Source organism: Trichoderma asperellum, chromosome 4 (assembly GCF_020647865.1).
Source record: "Trichoderma asperellum chromosome 4, complete sequence".
NCBI lineage: Eukaryota > Fungi > Ascomycota > Sordariomycetes > Hypocreales > Hypocreaceae > Trichoderma > Trichoderma asperellum.
The window spans coordinates 2,289,469-2,307,506 of NC_089418.1; the positions used below are offsets into that span (position 1 = coordinate 2,289,469).

Here is an 18,038-nt window from a genome sequence, read left to right on the forward strand (position 1 = left end):
CAAGGCAGCGGTTTCAACCAATTCAGCGACTTCACTTTGCTGAGACGCCTAGGAAGCTGCCCACCGTTCCGACACGATCCCTTCTGTCTGGGCGGCAAGCACATGGTGAAGTAGAGGCTGAGCTCATCGAGCTTTTGTCGAGCACATCGACGTTCTCCCCCCTCTCTTTTTTTCGCCTTTGACACTATCCTCGACTACGACCGCCACGATGTCGGACCCTCATCGCGATGTATCCCAATACAAGTACTCGGCCATGTCCAACCTGGTTCTCCAGGCGGACCGTCGGTTTGTCACACGGCGGACTGATGAGGCCACTGGCGATCCAGAGTCTCTTGCTGGGCGCTTGAGCATTAATGATATGGGTTCACGAGTGGCTCGAGACGAAGCCCCGAAGCAGAAGAAGCAGCCTGGAATGCCCGACATTGAACGAGGGAGTCTTCAAGAAGGCCAGGATGTCTTGCTAAGAGAACAACGAAAACGAAAACCCGATGCCCAGCAAGCTGGTGTATTGGGGGCAAACGATGCCTTGATTGAGGGTATCACATACCGACCTCGGACTGCTGCGACGCGGGCGACTTTTGATCTGATCCTGACCCTCGTGGCAAACAACCTTGGCGACGTACCGCATGATGTCGTACGAAGTGCTGCGGACGCCGCGCTGGAGTATCTGAAAGACGATGACATGAAAGATCTGGACAAGAAGAAAGAAATCGACGATATTCTTGGCACAACCCTGAGCCCCAAGCAGTTCAACGAATTAATCAATTTGGGAAAGAAAATTACGGATTACGATGCCCAGGACGAGGATGAGGATGTTGATATGAGAGATAACAATGACGATGACGCAGAAATCGACGAACGGCAGGGTGTAGCCGTCGCTTTTGATGAGGATGACGAAGAGGACGAGATTGTCAACGAAGTTCGCGACGAATCCTCGGAGGATGAAGAAGAAGAGGAGGAAGGCGAGGGGACAACGAAAGCAGAGGAGGATGCCGCAGAGGCAGACGACGACATGATTCTCGACTCAGCACCCGTGGATTCTAAGCACAAGAAGAGCGAGAAGCCTTCAATACTTGCACGGGATATAGATGCCTTCTGGCTACAGCGGCAAATTGGTCTCCTGTATCCTGACGCACACGAACAAGCAGATAAGACCAAAGAGGCCCTACGCGTGCTCTCCGGAGAGCCTGACGAAGTTGGTGGCGAAGAGAAGTCTCTTCGAGAGATTGAAAACGATTTGATGGAGCTCTTTGATTTTGAACATCACGAACTTGTCCAGAAGCTGGTCGAAAATCGTGAAAAGGTTTTCTGGCTCACAAAGCTTGCCAGGGCAGCAGATGCGGAACAGCGGGCAAATGTTGAGCGGGAAATGGTATCGGAGGGGCTGCAATGGATTCTTAACGAGCTGCGGGGCAAGTCTGGAACAGATGGAGATAAGGCAGGGAAAGGAGGTATCAAGATGGACATTGATGTTCCCGCTTCTTTTACAGCCGAGGCGCCAAAGACAGAACGGCTCGAAGGACAGCTAGTTGGCGGACTGCAGCCAAAGAGGCTCATCAATCTGGACAACTTGGTTTTTGACCAGGGCAACCATCTGATGACCAACCCCAAGGTCAGATTACCAGAGGGATCGACAAAGAGATCTTTCAAGGGCTACGAAGAGATCCACGTCCCCCCTCCGAAGAAACGAAATGACCCAGACGATATCCTTATTCCCATCACCGATATGCCGGAATGGTCGCGGCTGCCCTTCAGCACGTCCAAATCCCTAAACAAGATTCAGTCTAAGACTTACCCAACTGCCTTTGAAGATGATGGTAATATGCTTGTTTGTGCGCCGACCGGTAGTGGTAAAACAAACGTGGCTATGTTGACCATATTGCGAGAAATCGGCAAGAATCGAAACCCGGAAACCGGCGAGATTGATCTTGATGCTTTCAAGATTGTTTACATTGCCCCCCTGAAAGCTCTAGTTCAAGAACAAGTTGGCAACTTTGGAAAGCGTCTGGAGCCATACGGAATCCGCGTGTCTGAGCTTACTGGTGATCGTCAACTTACCAAGCAGCAAATCTCAGAAACTCAGATCATCGTTACCACGCCTGAAAAATGGGATGTTATTACTCGCAAGGCAACTGATCTCACTTATACTAACTTGGTGCGCCTGATTATCATCGATGAAATTCATCTGCTCCACGATGACCGTGGTCCAGTATTGGAGAGCATCGTCAGCAGAACCATTCGCAAAACTGAACAAACCGGGGAACCAGTCCGAATCGTCGGTCTTTCTGCAACGCTTCCAAACTACCGAGATGTTGCTAGCTTCCTCCGCGTGGACACCAAGAAAGCCATGTTCCACTTTGATGGTTCTTACCGACCTTGTCCATTGCGCCAGGAATTCATCGGTGTCACTGATCGCAAGGCCATCAAGCAGCTAAAGACGATGAATGACGTAACATACAACAAAGTTATCGAGCACGTTGGCACCCACAGGAACCAAATGATCATCTTTGTGCATTCCCGCAAAGAGACTGCAAAGACTGCCAAGTACATTCGAGACAAGGCTCTAGAAATGGAGACTATTAACCAGATTCTTCGACACGACGCTGGCAGCCGAGAGGTCTTGGCTGAAGCTGCAAGCCAAGCAACTGACCAGGATCTCAAAGATATCCTACCTTACGGATTCGGTATCCATCACGCAGGTATGAACCGGATAGACAGAACCGATGTGGAGGATTTGTTCGCCAGAGGCGCCATCCAAGTCCTTGTATCTACGGCCACCCTTGCCTGGGGTGTCAACTTGCCTGCCCATACCGTTATTATCAAGGGCACACAAATCTACTCTCCAGAGAAAGGTAGTTGGGTTGAGTTGAGTCCCCAGGACGTTCTCCAGATGCTAGGTCGTGCAGGACGGCCTCAGTTCGACACCTACGGTGAAGGTATCATAATCACGACTCAGAGTGAGATTCAGTACTATCTTTCGCTTCTAAACCAGCAACTTCCGATTGAAAGTCAGTTTGTTAGCAAATTGGTAGATAACCTCAATGCTGAAGTTGTACTTGGCAACGTGAGAACTCGAGATGAGGGTGTTGAATGGCTTGGATATACATATCTCTTTGTCCGAATGCTTCGGTCTCCTGGGCTGTATCAAGTTGGCGCGGAATACGAGGACGATGAAGCTCTAGAACAGAAGCGTGTTGATCTGATACACTCTGCAGCAATGGCCTTGAGGAAGTCGAATCTTGTCAAATACGACGAGAAAACAGGCAGGATCCAATCTACCGAGCTTGGCCGCATTGCCTCCCACTACTACATCACATCCAGTTCTATGGACACCTATAATAACCTCATTCAACCTTCTATCACGACTATTGAGCTTTTCAGAGTATTTGCTCTCAGTGATGAGTTCAAATACATCCCTGTCCGTCAAGACGAAAAGCTGGAGCTCGCGAAACTGATGGGCAGAGTGCCGATTCCCGTCAAGGAAAGCATTGAAGAATCACACGCCAAAATCAATGTCCTACTTCAAGCGTATATTTCTCGTCTGAAGCTAGACGGCCTGGCTCTCATGGCAGACATGGTATATGTCACTCAGAGCGCCGGCCGAATCTTGCGTGCTATCTTCGAGATCACGCTGAAGAAGGGCTGGGCGTCGGTTGCAAAGACTGCTCTAGATCTTTGCAAGATGGCTGAGAAGCGAATGTGGCCTACTATGTCTCCGCTGCGCCAATTTCCCTCCTGTCCGCGCGATATTGTCCAAAAAGCAGAAAGAATTGACGTCTCTTGGAGCAGCTATTTTGATCTTGATCCTCCAAGAATGGGCGAGCTGCTGGGTATGCCCAAAGCGGGACGTACTGTCTGCGGGCTGGTTGCCAAGTTCCCCAGAGTCGACGTTCAGGCACAGGTCCAGCCTATGACCAGATCCATGCTTAGAGTCGAGCTGAGCATTACTCCTAATTTCGAATGGGATGATAGCGTTCATGGTGCTGCTGAGAGCTTCTGGATCATAGTCGAAGACTGTGATGGTGAAGATATCTTATACCATGACACGTTCCTCCTTCGCAAAGACTACGCCGAATCTGAAGCAAACGAACATATCGTTGACTTTACTGTCCCAATCACGGACCCTATGCCACCGAATTACTTCGTTTCGGTCATATCGGATAGGTGGATGCACTCTGAGACGAGATTGGCTGTTCCGTTCCATAAGCTTATCTTGCCAGAGAAGTTTCCTCCTCACACTGAGCTGCTTGACCTTCAGCCTCTGCTGGTCTCTGCTCTGAAAATTCAGGACTACGTCAATCTGTATCCAGACTGGAGGCAATTCAACAAAATCCAGACGCAAACCTTCAACTCGCTGTATAAGACGGATCAGAACGTATTCATTGGTGCCCCGGCTGGAAGTGGTAAGACTGTATGTGCCGAGTTCGCTCTCTTGCGGCACTGGTCGCAGGGCGATGATGCTGGTCGAGCTGTTTATATTGCTCCGTTCCAAGAGCTCGTTGACGCTCGCTTACAAGACTGGCAGAAGAGGCTCAGCCACTTGGGCGGTGGAAAAGAGATTGTGAAATTGACTGGTGAAACTGCTGCAGACCTCAAGCTTCTCGAGGCTGGTGATTTGATTCTCGCTACGCCAACGCAGTGGGACGTTTTATCCAGACAGTGGAAGCGGCGGAAGAATATCCAGACAGTACAGCTATTTATTGCGGACGAAATCCACCTTCTAGGTGGCCATATGGGCTATGTATACGAAATCATCGTATCGCGTATGCACTATATCCGTACTCAAACAGAACTGCCCATGAGAATCGTTGCTCTTAGTGCCTCTTTGGCGAATGCTCGGGACATTGGCGAATGGATTGATGCCAAAAAGCACGATATCTACAACTTTAGTCCTCACGTCAGGCCGGTGCCCCTTGAGCTTCACATTCAATCCTTCTCAATTCCTCATTTCCCGTCTTTGATGCTGGCCATGGCGAAGCCCGCATACTTGGCTATCACGCAGATGTCACCAGATAAGCCAGCCATGATTTTCGTACCCAGCCGAAAGCAGACTAGAGGTACTGCGCGCGATTTGCTGGCCGCCGCCGTCTCCGACGATGACGAAGACCGCTTCTTGCACGCTGATGTGGAACAAATGCGGCCCCTTCTTGACCGCGTCCACGAAGAGGCACTCGCTGAAGCCTTGTCTCATGGCGTTGGCTACTATCATGAAGCTCTCAGCCAGAGCGATAGGCGTATTGTAAAGCATCTTTACGACAATGGTGCTATTCAAGTACTTGTAGCATCTCGAGACGTCTGTTGGGAGTTGACGAACACTGCTCACCTCGTGATTGTCATGGGAACGCAGTATTTTGAAGGCCGAGAGCACAGATATGTAGACTATCCCCTCAGCGAAATTCTACAGATGTTTGGCAAGGCGCTACGACCTTCAAAGGATGGGCGCGGCCGCGGAGTGCTCATGCTACCTCAAGTCAAGCGTGACTACTACAAGAAATTTTTGAATGAGGCCTTGCCAGTCGAATCACACTTGCACAATTATCTCCACGATGCCTTTGTCACAGAGATTAGCACCAAGATGATTGAGTCTGGTGACGATGCGATTAACTGGACTACCTTCACGTACTTCTATCGAAGACTACTGGGTAACCCAAGCTACTATGGCTTAACTAGCACTACCCACGAAGGCTTGAGTAACTACATGTCAGATCTTGTGGAAACGACGTTGCGTGAGTTGGGCGAGTCTAAGATTATTGAGTTTGATGAGGATGATGGATCTGTTGCTCCACAGAATGCTGCCATGATTGGCGCATACTACAACATTTCATACATCACAATGCAAACATTCTTGCTCTCTCTCACGGCGCGGACGAAGCTCAAGGGCATCTTGGAAATCGTCACTTCTGCTACCGAATTTGAATCTGTCCAAGTCCGCCGACATGAGGACAGCCTCTTACGGCGCATTTACGACCGCATTCCCGTTAAGATGGCACAACCCAGCTATGATACGCCTCATTTCAAGGCGTTTGTTCTGCTCCAAGCTCATTTCTCCCGGATGCAGCTCCCGATTGATCTTGCCAAGGACCAAGAGATGATCCTTTCCAGAATTCTCAGCCTCCTCAGCGCCATGGTAGACATTCTCTCATCAGACGGCCACCTCAACGCCATGAATGCCATGGAGATGTCTCAGATGGTTGTCCAAGCAATGTGGGATCGAGACAGTCCCCTCAAGCAGATTCCTCACTTCTCTCCAGAGGTCGTGAAGGTTGCAAATGACTTTGGGTATGTATTAGATTATGACTCCGCTATCTCTGTAGATGAATCGACTTGCATACACGAACCGTGGCTAACTTGTGTCTATAGAATCAAGGACATTTTCGACTTCATGGAGGCTATGAATCCCGAGGAAAACGCAGACTACAACAAATTGGTCAAGCAACTGGGTCTTTCGCAGAAACAACTAGCACAAGCAGCAGATTTCACAAACGAGAAGTATCCAGACTTGGAGCTGGAGCATGAAGTTGTTGAGGAAGACGAAATTAGAGCGGGCGAGCCATCCTACCTGAGCATCAAAATCACGCGAAACATCGAGGATGATGATGAACATGACTCTACGGTGCATGCACCATTTTATCCAGCTAAGAAGATGGAGAATTGGTGGCTGGTTGTGGGCGACGACAAGACTCGAAACCTGCTGGCGATTAAACGAGTTACCATCGGCCGCGAGCTGAACGTACGGCTAGAATACACTGTGCCATCTCCTGGTGAGCACAATCTCAAGCTGTTCCTAATGAGTGATAGTTATATCGGAGTGGACCAAGAGCGGGAGTTTTCAGTGACGGCAGCAGAGAGCATGGATGTGGACGAGGACGACGAGGACGAGGACGAAGACGAGGAGTAGATGCCGGCGCGCGCTCTCCTACCATTTGATATCTGGAAAAAAGAACGGTTATGTACAGTAAAGGCAAGCTACGGATACAATCTTAATATGTGATATATTTTTGCCCAGACTTCGTTTGCGCGATCGCCCTGCTTCTGGTTCTGGCTTTACAGCGACCCAAATGAAGATGATCTACTCTTTGTGTATTGTTTTCCGGGTAAAACAGGGGTTGTGGTGGCGCGCGGTTGTGGAACAGCTGTTTTCGAGGCCCAAGGCGGTTGGGTAGTTGGGGCGAGAACCTCTGCAAGGCAGGGTTGGAGTGGCAGACGTCCAAGGCGCCGCCTGCCGAAGCGGTCGAATGAAGATGGTCGCACGACCCATGCGAGCTATAGTCAATTGTCCAGCGCAGCGGCACCGGGAACGCCGTTGCCCTATGGCGCCTCGGCATTGTGAATCGCGGTTGCGGGTGCTTATGGTCAATCGCCATTCTAATACCACACCATGCGAGTCACGTGATGTAGATTCAGACTCAGTGACGTTTGACGTGTTCCTGCGGTTCGTTATTCGCTCCAGTGTTTTTCCTTTCGTCACCCACATCGATCCTAGCACAACGCGGGCGAAGCTGAACGAGACAACTGCGCCTTTCATCCGCCGAGCTTCCAGTCTCATCACGCAACCCGCCTTGCGCCACCATTGAACACGCATAACACGCCGCGAAACGCGTCCGACGCTAGATTTTGGAGCTTGCCTCGACCCTCGTGCCGTTCGCGTGAGATCTGCCTCTGTCTCTAAGCATTGGAAGCTGCGCATCGCCACCCAGCGTTTCGCCATGGCTGATAACGCCCCAGAGAAGCCCGAGGTCGCTGCGCCTGTTGCTGGCACTGAGGATAAGGTCGCTGGCGAGGGAGATGTGGCCGCCAAGACTGTGGATAAGTCGGAAGCGGGTGATGCTACAATGGAGGAAGTAAAGGAAGCTGAAGGTGAGCTTCCCCAACGCGCGTGCAGCAAGCTTTTCGCCCACGTTCAAAGCTCCTACTCTTGCTGGGCTTCAATTCTGCAATTCTAAATAACAAAAAAGCTCCGAATTGCTTTTCATTATTTTTTGTTTACCTTTTCTCCGAGTCTATGGATTTGCGCTAACTATAGCTGCTATAACAGAACCCAAGGTGCCCGAGAGCGCAGAAAAGACTGCCAAGGCCGCAACCGAAAAGCCAGCTGAGAACGAGAAAAAGACCGATGCGGACGGCGATGCCGAGATGAAAGACGCTGCCGAGACTGCTGCTGCCGCTGAGCCTGAAGCTGATGCTGCCGCCGCCGACACTCCAGCTGCTGCGAAGGGCAAGGGTCGACGAAAGTCGACTGCTGGAGAGTCAAAGGGCAAGACTCTGAGTAAGAAGGGCTCAAAGGCACGCCTAACCCACATTGATGCTCAGCCTGGCGATCATTTCTTGGTGAAGCTCAAGGGTTTCCCGGCTTGGCCCGCCATCATTTGCGATGAGGACATGCTCCCGCAAGCTCTCATCAATACTCGACCAGTCTCCGCGGCACGTCCTGACGGATCCTACTCTGAGGCTTACGCGGATGGCGGTAAGCGAGTGCACGATCGAAGCTTCCCCGTCATGTACCTGTATACAAACGAATTGTGAGTTATGCAACCCCCAAACCTTCTGCGTCGAGGCCGTAGCTGATTGGTTCCAGTGGATGGGTTGCAAACACTGCCCTATCCGAGTTGACCGCGGATAAGGCCCGAGATACGATTGGAGACAAGATGCGAAAGGACCTAAAGGCAGCTTTCGAGCTCGCAATCGAGCAGAACTCAATTGAGCACTACAAAGCGATTCTACAAAGTTTCCAGGATGAGCTGATTGCCCAGGAAGAGGCTAGGAAAGAGGCTGCAGCTACGCCGAAGAAGTCCAAGAAAGGAAAGGCGAAGGCGAACGATGAGGATGAAGACGTGGATATGGAGGATGCGGAAGAGGCGCCAAAGGCTAAGCCAAAGAAGCGAAAGGCCGCCGATGAAGAAGCCGCTGTAAGTTCTGCCCTTTATATCGTATCTCTCTGCCAAGTTGCTTGGTTTACTAATGCAGAATCGCGGCCAGGTCCCTCAGCGCTCTGAGTCCGTTAAGAAGCCTAAGATAAAGCTTAACACATCATCATCCGCATCAAAGGCTGCGAATGGAACGACAGCGCCTAAAGCCAAAGAAGAAAAGCCTGCGAAGGTCGCAAAGGCCAAGCCAAAGAAGGGAACCGACAAGAAATCTGATGCGCCCAAAGAACCCAAGTTGACCCCAGAGGAGCGACATCAACGCAAGGAGGTGAGTTGATCATCACATTGTCGAGAGAACTTGATGGATATCATGTACTAACTAAATCCATAGAAAGAAATTATGTACCTGCGCCATAAGCTCCAAAGGGGTCTCTTGACTAGAGAGCAGCAGCCACGAGAAGACGAGATGGAGGCGATGTCCAGTTTCATCACTATCCTTGAGAATTTCCAGGATCTTGATGTGTCAATTATTCGGGGCACTAAGATCAACAAGGTTTTCAAGGCTATTCTAAAGCTCGACTCTATCCCCCGTGAGGAAGACTTCAACTTCAAGAAGAGGTCTCAAACTTTGCTGGACAAGTGGAACAAGCTACTTGCTAGCGATCCTGCGCCCGCTAACACGGCGAATGGTGTCAATGGAGCTTCTGAATCCAAGGACTCCAGTAAGCCGACTGGAAACGGCGATGTGAAAGAGAGCGACGACAAGACTAAAGAGGTCGATGATGAGAAGCCTAAGGGAGATGATGAAGAAGTGACTGGCACGACCGCAGCCAAAGATGAAGAATCAAAATCCAAGGAAGATGTGAGCGAGAAGAAGGACGAAAAGGCCGAGGCCGAGGCAGTGAGATAACACCATTTACCAGTTATTGACCAATTCTAATTTTTCTTTGTAATAGGCTCCCGCTTCCGCAGCAGTTGAAGCCGCTGCTTAAGCTCCCAGGGTTTTCGAATATTCTGACATAATTCTGAGAACAAAAATGTCTTTCATATCTAAGTCTCGGTTCTGATACAGACTACTCAAGGACATCCTGTTGATGTCCGACACTTTTCTTTTTCCCTCTCTCTTTCATTTTGTGTGTGGCGCAACGGACTCATTGTTATTATTATTTCGCACATTTTTCTTATACTATAAAAGGGGTCACAGTTTACTCTTTGGTTTGTGGTGTACAAGTAGTCACCAACATGGATGAGCAAATCGAAGGATGGAGAGAAGGCTTAGCTGATTTGTTCTTCTACGAGCCGCTCTGTTGAGTGGCGTGAGAACGTCTTGGGTGAAGGAAAGGAGTACTGCTAGTAGTATTGGGTGTTTCAACCTAGCATGCACAACACACGGGAAAGAAATGAGATGTGGAGTGACTGCGGTATCTGAGGGGGGCGCACACCCGAGGAGATGAGACATATGTATTTGTTGATTCGCGCTGCTCGATCTTTTCTAGGGGTGGTGATTGTTACTGCCGGGGTCAAAGGATGCTTGGTTGGGAGGGGAAGGATAGGTTAGCATGCTTTTTTCGCGTTGAGAATCAAAGCTCTATTTAGTTTATGAAATCCAGCGTGGTAAGATGATCAATTGGCCTGTATGTATACAAGGATGCGCAAGTGTGTGAGAGGAGCTCATTCCATAATGTGGCCTGTCATTTGTAAAACTGCTAAGCGGGTAAATTCTGTTATACAAGTATAAGTGCATCTCTGGTTGTCACGCATACCCTTATTGTACCAAAGTGAGTGTAAATTTGTGTTAACCTACTGTACCCAGTTGTTTTCTACCGCCTCTACCACTTCTACCGCCTCGATTACATGTATTATAACGGACATCCTTATCTATTTAGCGTTCTTATTCCTATTTGTGTATGATATTTCATTTGTGTTATTCAATTTTTATTATCTGGTCCCTCATGCTTAAGTATATAGAAAGGCTCCAAACCGAGATTGGGCATACGAGATATCAGCGCGTGATGTTGTTGGAATAACTCGAGAAAGCACACTAGCAGCTTTAAACTAGATACTGGAAATTTTGATATTATATAACCACCCAGGCTTAAGCATCGTTTCGTTACCATACTTGAGAACACGATGCCTAAACTTGCCACAAGTAAGTAGCCCGACCTTGTAATTCTAAGAGCGACTGTAGAGACACAGTGTTTATACTGTATTTATGCACTGTATAACGAACGTGTTTCTGCCAAATCGCGCTCCGCTCGACGTTTGACGACCACAAGCCCTTTAAGTGCAGCCAGCTTCTTGCTGCATAAGCGATTTCTTTCATTAAGATACATATACCAAAGGCCAAAATGTCCACTGAAGATCCTCAAAGCACTTTCACCCAGGAAGATCACCAGGTAAGCGAAGAAAAGTTCTGAGCTTTCACCGCGTTCTAAGCCTCACGTTCTAATATTCTTGAACCATATATAGGTGGCCTTCATCTTTAATCCGGAAGAGAATGAAGCTCCACGCCGAGAGAGGCCCTCAAAAAGGCGGAAAACTGCCAAGAGGGCTGCAGCAATCGAAAATGAAGCACAGCAGGATGAGGACAGTTCATCATCGTGGTTCACTCCCTTGCTTAGTGGTGCGGAGAGCATGGCTTGCGTGCAGCGACGGCAGCGGCTTCTTGACGAGAATTGGGCGGTGGTTGATGCTCGTATCAAGGTATCATGCGTCACTCGAACTGGGATGGCTGAAATAAGCTTGCTGATGAAATGGGTAGAATATTTTGAGAGACTCCAACTCTGCGACTCTGGAGGACGTGTCGCGATTTGTGACTGAAGCAGAATCAGAGTGGTGAGGATTGCTAGCCCCCCTTTGTCCCTCTAATTCTTTTTCATTCTTTTCTCCCCCCCCCCCCCCCCCCCCCTCTTTGCCTCCTGGAAAGAATCATATGCGTATTTCAAATCTCAGAATTGGTTCTAATCTAATGAAATCGTAGTGGCGATAAGATACCCTCTGCTTTTATCATTACAGGCCCCAACATCGCCTCTCAAGATTTACTCTTCGAACAGCTGTCGGACTCACTTCAGAAGACATCACAGAGCAAATTCATTAGGCTACGGTCTTCGGAAGCGACCAACTTGAAGAATGCTCTGAAGAAGATTATTCAAGATGCAACGTCGCAGACGCTGGTCGTTGACGGCGAGGAAGACTTGCAAGTTGGGCAAGGCTCAAATCGGCGCTATCTGCCGTATGACCTTGAGGCATTGCATGAATTCTTGGGCCATCAGCCTCACGAGAATGTCTTTGTCGCATTTCAGGATTCTGAAGGGTTTGACAGCGGCTTACTATCCGATATCATTACTTTGCTTAGGTATGCGGATGAAATCATGTTTCGGGGACGAGAAGAAGATCTCTGTTTGCTAATATTAGGCATACATACAGCTCATGGCGACCGCAGATCCCTTTTACTTTACTATTTGGAATTGCTACGTCAATTGATCTACTGGAAAACCGCCTGTTGAAGTCGGCGTGCCGCCTGATATACGGTGCGCAGTTTGATTGCGTACAGACAGACACCATCTTGGAGAATGTCTTCAAAGGAGCGGTGATATCCAGCGATGTCCCCCTTAGGCTAGGACCGCAGATCTTGAGGAGCATGCTTGATCGCCAACGGGACCATATGGCTGGTATTCAGGCATTCATAAGCTCTTTGAAGGTGAGATTGATCTGCGACTAAAAATAGACAAGACGAATGGCCTTGAGGCTGACGACAGCAGTACATTTATATGTGCCATTTTTACGCCAACGCCCTCAGCGTCTTACTGGCCCCAGAGGTTGAAGGAGGGGGAGAAATCCTACAGGCCGAGCACATCGAGGCACTGAGGCATCTCCCCTCGTTTCGCAACGAGGTGGAGAAGGCCGTTGGGCTCGCAACCACCGACAGCCTTCAACATGCTCGCTCACTTTTAGAGGACGACGAATATCTCCTCTCACAGGCCCAAGCTAGTAACGACTGCCGACAAAGCTGGATGGATGGCCACCTGCGCTCACTCCTCGTTAGGGAAGCTGCAGGAGCAATCCAGCCCCCACTCTCGCGGGCGTATGTCGACTCCCTCTCTACGACGCATCCTGAATCAGGAAATGGTAGCCTAACAGAATATATCCGGCGTATGAGCATAGGCGCGCTTATTGGCACGCTGCGTCGGGTTATCTCTATATTTAAGGAAGGAGAGCCGAGCTTGCATCTCCAACCAGCGTCACAGGAGGAAGACGTCGCGCTACTAGGCTTCCTAGAAGAGACGCTATCACGCCTAGAACAGCTCGAATCAGACGCGGAAAGCGCAGGCATCACACTGCTCACCAAATATAGTAGCCAGAGCAAGGTGATGCGGACGACGGTTATTGCCCAGCGGGTCCAACTGAGTCGCGACTCTGCAGCCCTCCGCGATGAGGATAGGCAGTTGACAAACATCGTAGACGCAGTATCAGAACGGCTGACTCTACACATTAGGGCAAGCCGCCCCGAGAAGGTGCTGTTTTCAGAGACGTGGCTGTATGACAACAGGTCGCCTCTCCGGGATATTATGGTGCCACGGCCTCGGGTGACATTCAAGCGCAGCTTGGCGCGGCCGTACGACTATCTGGCTTGTAGCTGCTGCCGAGGCGGCGATGCAGAGGACGGTACCATGCAGGCGACACTTCCCGCCACGTCTATTCTATACCATTTGTATCTTGAGGCAGGCAGTTTGATCAATGTGGCAGATATGTGGTCAGCATTTTATGCCCTGGTGAGCGGGCATAAAGAGGAAGAGGAGGAGAGTGAGGAGCACGACAAGCAGCAGCAGCAGCACGATGAGCGGACAGCTCTGGTCATGTTCTACCGAGGCCTGGCTGAGTTGAGAGCCATGGGATTCGTCAAGAGCAGCAAGAAGAAGACAGACCACATTGCCAAGGTGAGATGGCTATGAAAGCGAACGAGCGAGGGAGCTGAGAAGGCCAAAATACTCGGCCTGAAGCTTAAACACGAAAGTATCACTAGCATTACGTGGCTATTAGATTTATGAAAAGAATGCGTCCCGGCAGCATGGAACCATGGGAAAGTCAGGGCACTCGTGACAAGCACAAGAGAATAGGACTGGAATGTACAGTTGAAGCCAACACTTGCCAAGTCCCAACCAGATTTCAGGATTAGCCGGTACTAGGAGACGGCTGGCGCTTTCATTTTTTTTAGCCCTTCACTAGGATGGCGCTTCTTCTCCCAGAGACTAGAATCGCGCCTTTCAAGCCACGTGCGGCTGATGGAGTAAGAGAGATTGGACGGCTCAGCTAAGGCACATACCAAGCCCAGACGCCTTTCATTCTCTCCTGACTTGACCGGGAGCGGAAGTGGCGAGCTGGCGAATACCAAGCACTACGGTCTACTGAATAGGGCGAAGCAATGGCGGTGGCAGTGATACTGGATGGATGAGTGTTAAAGCAATCTCGTGATATACCTACCAAAGCGCGAGCACCGAGCCGTGAGTCTGCCTACCTACCTATGGAATACTGGTGCGTACTTGTACATGCAGCTCTGCGACTAGTAGCCGCGAGGCGAGAGACAGGTGGAGTGACAAGGGTATCGGACGTTTCATTGGAGTGTTTTGGCTTGGTGTGGGATGGGTCACTAGCAATTTATACGACGTCAAGCGAGCCGTGAATCTGGTCCAAATCGAGGAGGGTGATCTTTAGCTCCTGAAGAAAATGCTGCTCCATAGGTAGCAGCAGGTTGGTTATATGAGCACAACCTAGCATATACAAGTATAGTAGGTATATACGTTTGATACAATGACCATGTCCAAGTACCCTTTACTTGCTATTCACAATGTCTCACGCATCAAAAGTTTTTTTTTTGAAACATGGAACAGAGGTCCGTAGGATTCAATGCCTTGATACCCAAACGCCGCCTCGTGCATAGATGGCGTACCCCAGGCTTGGTACGCTGGAGCGCGATATATGTGATGTAACGCGCATGGGAAACGGGAAGTGGGGGAACGAGGACGAAGATGTAAGGGAAGCAAAATCGAACGAGTCAAGTTTAAAAAAAAAAAGAAAAAGAAAAAGAAAAAAAAAAAAGGCGAGTGTCTTTTTCTTTCTCCCCTTGCTTGAGCCAGAGCGGCGTGGTATGGTGGCTTGTTTCTATTTTCTGCTCATGGCTTATACCTATCTCGAGTAAGCCTGGAAAAAAGGCATAAACAAAAAAGAAAAAGGGCTGAGAGCTGAAAAAGAAAAGAAACAAAAAAAAAAAAAAATAGACGGAAGGGCGGTATGTAAGGGGCGGTCTGTGCGAAATACTACTGCTAACGAGTGCCGAGTATCTATCTATCTATACCTGACTTGTGCATGCCTGTAGGGTTTTGCAGACAAGTACCGATCATGCTCGGCAGCGGTGGAGGAGAAAATGGAGATTTGCTACTGCCGGTATGTATGCCGCCATTGTGTGCTGCGATGCAATAAATTACAGATGATTTCGGGTCATAGTTTGCTAATGTTTGGGCTTGGTGAGAATGAAACATAGTCGTGTACAACGTTAATACGTGCTTTGTAATTGACCAAGCAAAACTGTCTCGGAAGGAAAATGGAAATTTTTTCATCGAGTCGGGTCCGAAAGAAAAAGTTTCGGATTTGGCTGCGAGTGCTTTCCGCATGTCTTGTTTGCCTTCCTGGTTTGAATGAAATATACCTACGTACGGAGTGCGTGTATTATACAATTACATTAGGGGAGAGAGAAAGAGGGGGGGGGACCCTGTTTCTGGAGCTGAATGTCACTCAGCACGACGCGGAAATTTATCTTGTAATACTGGGAGGGGCGTGTGTGTCGCAGAATGAATCACATTACGATATACCACTCGTTGCTGGGTGATAGCCGTCATGTTTGCTCCATTTCATCATTATCTTTTTTTTTTTTTTTTATTAATCCGACGGACTGCGGTGAAAATGTTTAGGTCGGTAAGATGTTGTGCGCGTTTTGTCTCTGTTTACGGATGCATGGGTTTTGTATCTATGCAAACGAGAGCAGATTCGTGGGAGGCTGGTGGTTCCACCAAGCTGGGGCTGGGAATTTGAGACATGTAAGATGAGAAGAGAGAGAGGTGGTGGTGATGGGTAAAAGAAAAGTGACGACAGCGGTGGTATTGGTTACGGAGAAGAATCTCACCTGAGCGGTGCCATACGTGGTATACGTGGACATGCATTAGCAACTGGGCATGGCAAGCTGGCGATGCTACGCATTTTCGGGCTACTGATGCCGCGGAAGTCGTTTGCCATTGTTGCTGCTGTTGATTAGGATTAGTTGCCAGCATTGCGATCATCACTCGACTAACACTCGACTAACACTAACAGCCAGCCTAGTCGTCGAGCATAACACCCGATATTGCTGCTGGCTAGCACTGCTACCTAGTATGTAGAATATGGCTCCATCTGCAGCCACGCATAATCACACGCCTGCCAGTGGGCAAGGCCTCCATCGTGCAAGATATACGGTGTAAGGGCTCTTCCAAAAGACATGATCCATGGACGTGAATAGCTTCTCATGCATATGTCGACTGACTCAAGCTGAGTTTTGCGTCTCGCACCCAACTACAGAGTAGTAGTACTAGCATCATGGCCTAGCAGCAATTCCAGCTCGCTGCGACTCTATAATAAGCACCAGTGTCCACAATGACTCTTGACGTTTTGCTGCCCTGCAGCAGCTAAACCCGGCAGCGATTTATTTATTGTCTCTGCTAGCATGTCTTGTATGTGACACACGCAGCTTTTAGTACGCCGGTGGGCTGAGCGGCTATGCCGTAGAGAGCCTGTACGTGCAAGCGGGAGGCATGGGTTGCTGCCTTTCTGTTTCTTCCTCCTCTTCTGTTTGTTCCCCTACCAGGGATCTTTTGCAGTGGGCCAACTGTTTGTTTTCTGGAAACAAAAAAGAGTCATCTCTGGATCCAAACAATCCATGTAATTTCACGCTGGCTACGGATTGGCGGAGCTCCATGGGCTCCTTGCGGTTGGACAAGACGGTGCCAAGTAAGGAAAGGTAGTACATGCGTTGTCGATCATGTTATCTGTATTACTCTAGTTCGTGATCAGACGACCGGCTTTGCGAGCGAGTCTCGCTTTGGCTCGGGAGAATGGCACAGCTCCAATGGCAGTAACTGGGCGCGAGAATCCAGTAGCGCGAGAGCCAGCCAAGATAACGGATTGGACGCTGTTTAATGCGAGTGCTTATGACTATCAGACACCGTCCGCAGGGAGAAGAGCAGTAGTCTCCCATGCATGCAAGGACTCGGGTGCTCAGTGGCAAGGAGGCTCTATTTGTGTCTGGCGGCCACATGGCTGGGCGGCCTAGAAGCCCATGTGCCACCGATCCTTTGACATGATGGGCTTTGTGTAGATCGCGCGCGCGCAGGGCACCAACTGCATGCAAGCATAACCTGTTATTCGGGCACCAGGTAGCATTTACTGCACAACGAAGCAGCTTCGCCGGTTCGGTAATCAAAAACGGAAAAGCAAAGAGAAGGGAAGGGAGAGAAGCATAGCGCCAGGTAGCAACCGAAAATAGCTGCTCCATGTACCGTACTCAGTGCCGGCCCAGCATTCCAGCCCAAAGCACCGGCTCGCCGTGGACCTGGCCGCTGTCTCGCCTATTTGGTCTCTTCTTCTGCTTGCTTCCTTCGGCGTACTTTAGGCAATTTGAGACGTGGGGCGGTGGTGATGCTGAGAGGCGGAACCGGCCTTGGATGGATTAAGCATCGCCCGGAACCAGCGTCGCCGGGCCACGAGCAGATGCGGATCCGGGAGCCGAAGGGCTCAACGGCTCTCTTGCTTGCTCTCAGTCTGTTGGCACCGTCGAAGCCAACGTCGACGGAGACATTCTTCTGGTCTCGGCGTTGGGTCGAGTTGGCCGAGCACTGCGCAGTCATCAATGGCCATTCGCCGGCTGCACAATGCGACTGCATACAGTATGGAGGCCCAGCGAATCAATACCGGCATCGTTGGTGCAGAGTCGCATCCATCGTCACGCTGTCTGTCCGCCTAGGGTCCTGGTCAGCTCTGCTAGAATGTCTCACTCTGGCGTTGTCGTGGCTGCGTCCGTCGCAAAGCGCTGCCCCCTCCCCCCATGGCCATGGACCCTCAGGTGAGGTAGCGTAGCGTCCAGCTACAACC

General features: G+C 49.9%; 3 protein-coding genes across 3 annotated transcripts; all 3 read left to right on the forward strand.

The window, feature by feature from the left end:
* Positions 1-208: 208 nt before the first annotated feature.
* TrAFT101_007173 (uncharacterized protein) lies at positions 209-6,898 on the forward strand (the record flags this gene model as incomplete). Its single annotated transcript, XM_024904459.1, has 2 exons — positions 209-6,279; positions 6,361-6,898. 2 exons carry the CDS (start codon positions 209-211, stop codon positions 6,896-6,898), a joined length of 6,609 nt encoding a protein of 2,202 aa, XP_024756647.1.
* Positions 6,899-7,706: 808 nt separating this feature from the next.
* TrAFT101_007174 (uncharacterized protein) lies at positions 7,707-9,856 on the forward strand (the record flags this gene model as incomplete). Its single annotated transcript, XM_066127974.1, has 6 exons — positions 7,707-7,857; positions 8,036-8,519; positions 8,576-8,906; positions 8,977-9,192; positions 9,256-9,765; positions 9,821-9,856. 6 exons carry the CDS (start codon positions 7,707-7,709, stop codon positions 9,854-9,856), a joined length of 1,728 nt encoding a protein of 575 aa, XP_065984088.1.
* A 1,293-nt stretch (positions 9,857-11,149) lies between these two features.
* TrAFT101_007175 (uncharacterized protein) lies at positions 11,150-14,687 on the forward strand. Its single transcript, XM_024901150.2, has 6 exons — positions 11,150-11,260; positions 11,334-11,567; positions 11,626-11,699; positions 11,845-12,219; positions 12,291-12,564; positions 12,626-14,687. The coding sequence occupies exons 1-6, from the start codon at positions 11,213-11,215 to the stop codon at positions 13,814-13,816; spliced, it is 2,196 nt and encodes a 731-aa protein (XP_024756644.1). The 5' UTR covers positions 11,150-11,212; the 3' UTR covers positions 13,817-14,687.
* Positions 14,688-18,038: the final 3,351 nt, after the last annotated feature.

Excerpts from the sequence above, each read along its gene's own strand:
- TrAFT101_007175 (XM_024901150.2), top strand. The coding sequence starts at position 11,213 with ATGTCCACTGAAGATCCTCAAAGCACTTTCACCCAGGAAGATCACCAG. Across the intron at positions 11,261-11,333 it reads TCACCCAGGAAGATCACCAG|GTGGCCTTCATCTTTAATCC; the intron begins GTAAGCGAAGAA and ends AACCATATATAG. Across the intron at positions 12,565-12,625 it reads CATTCATAAGCTCTTTGAAG|TACATTTATATGTGCCATTT; the intron begins GTGAGATTGATC and ends TGACGACAGCAG.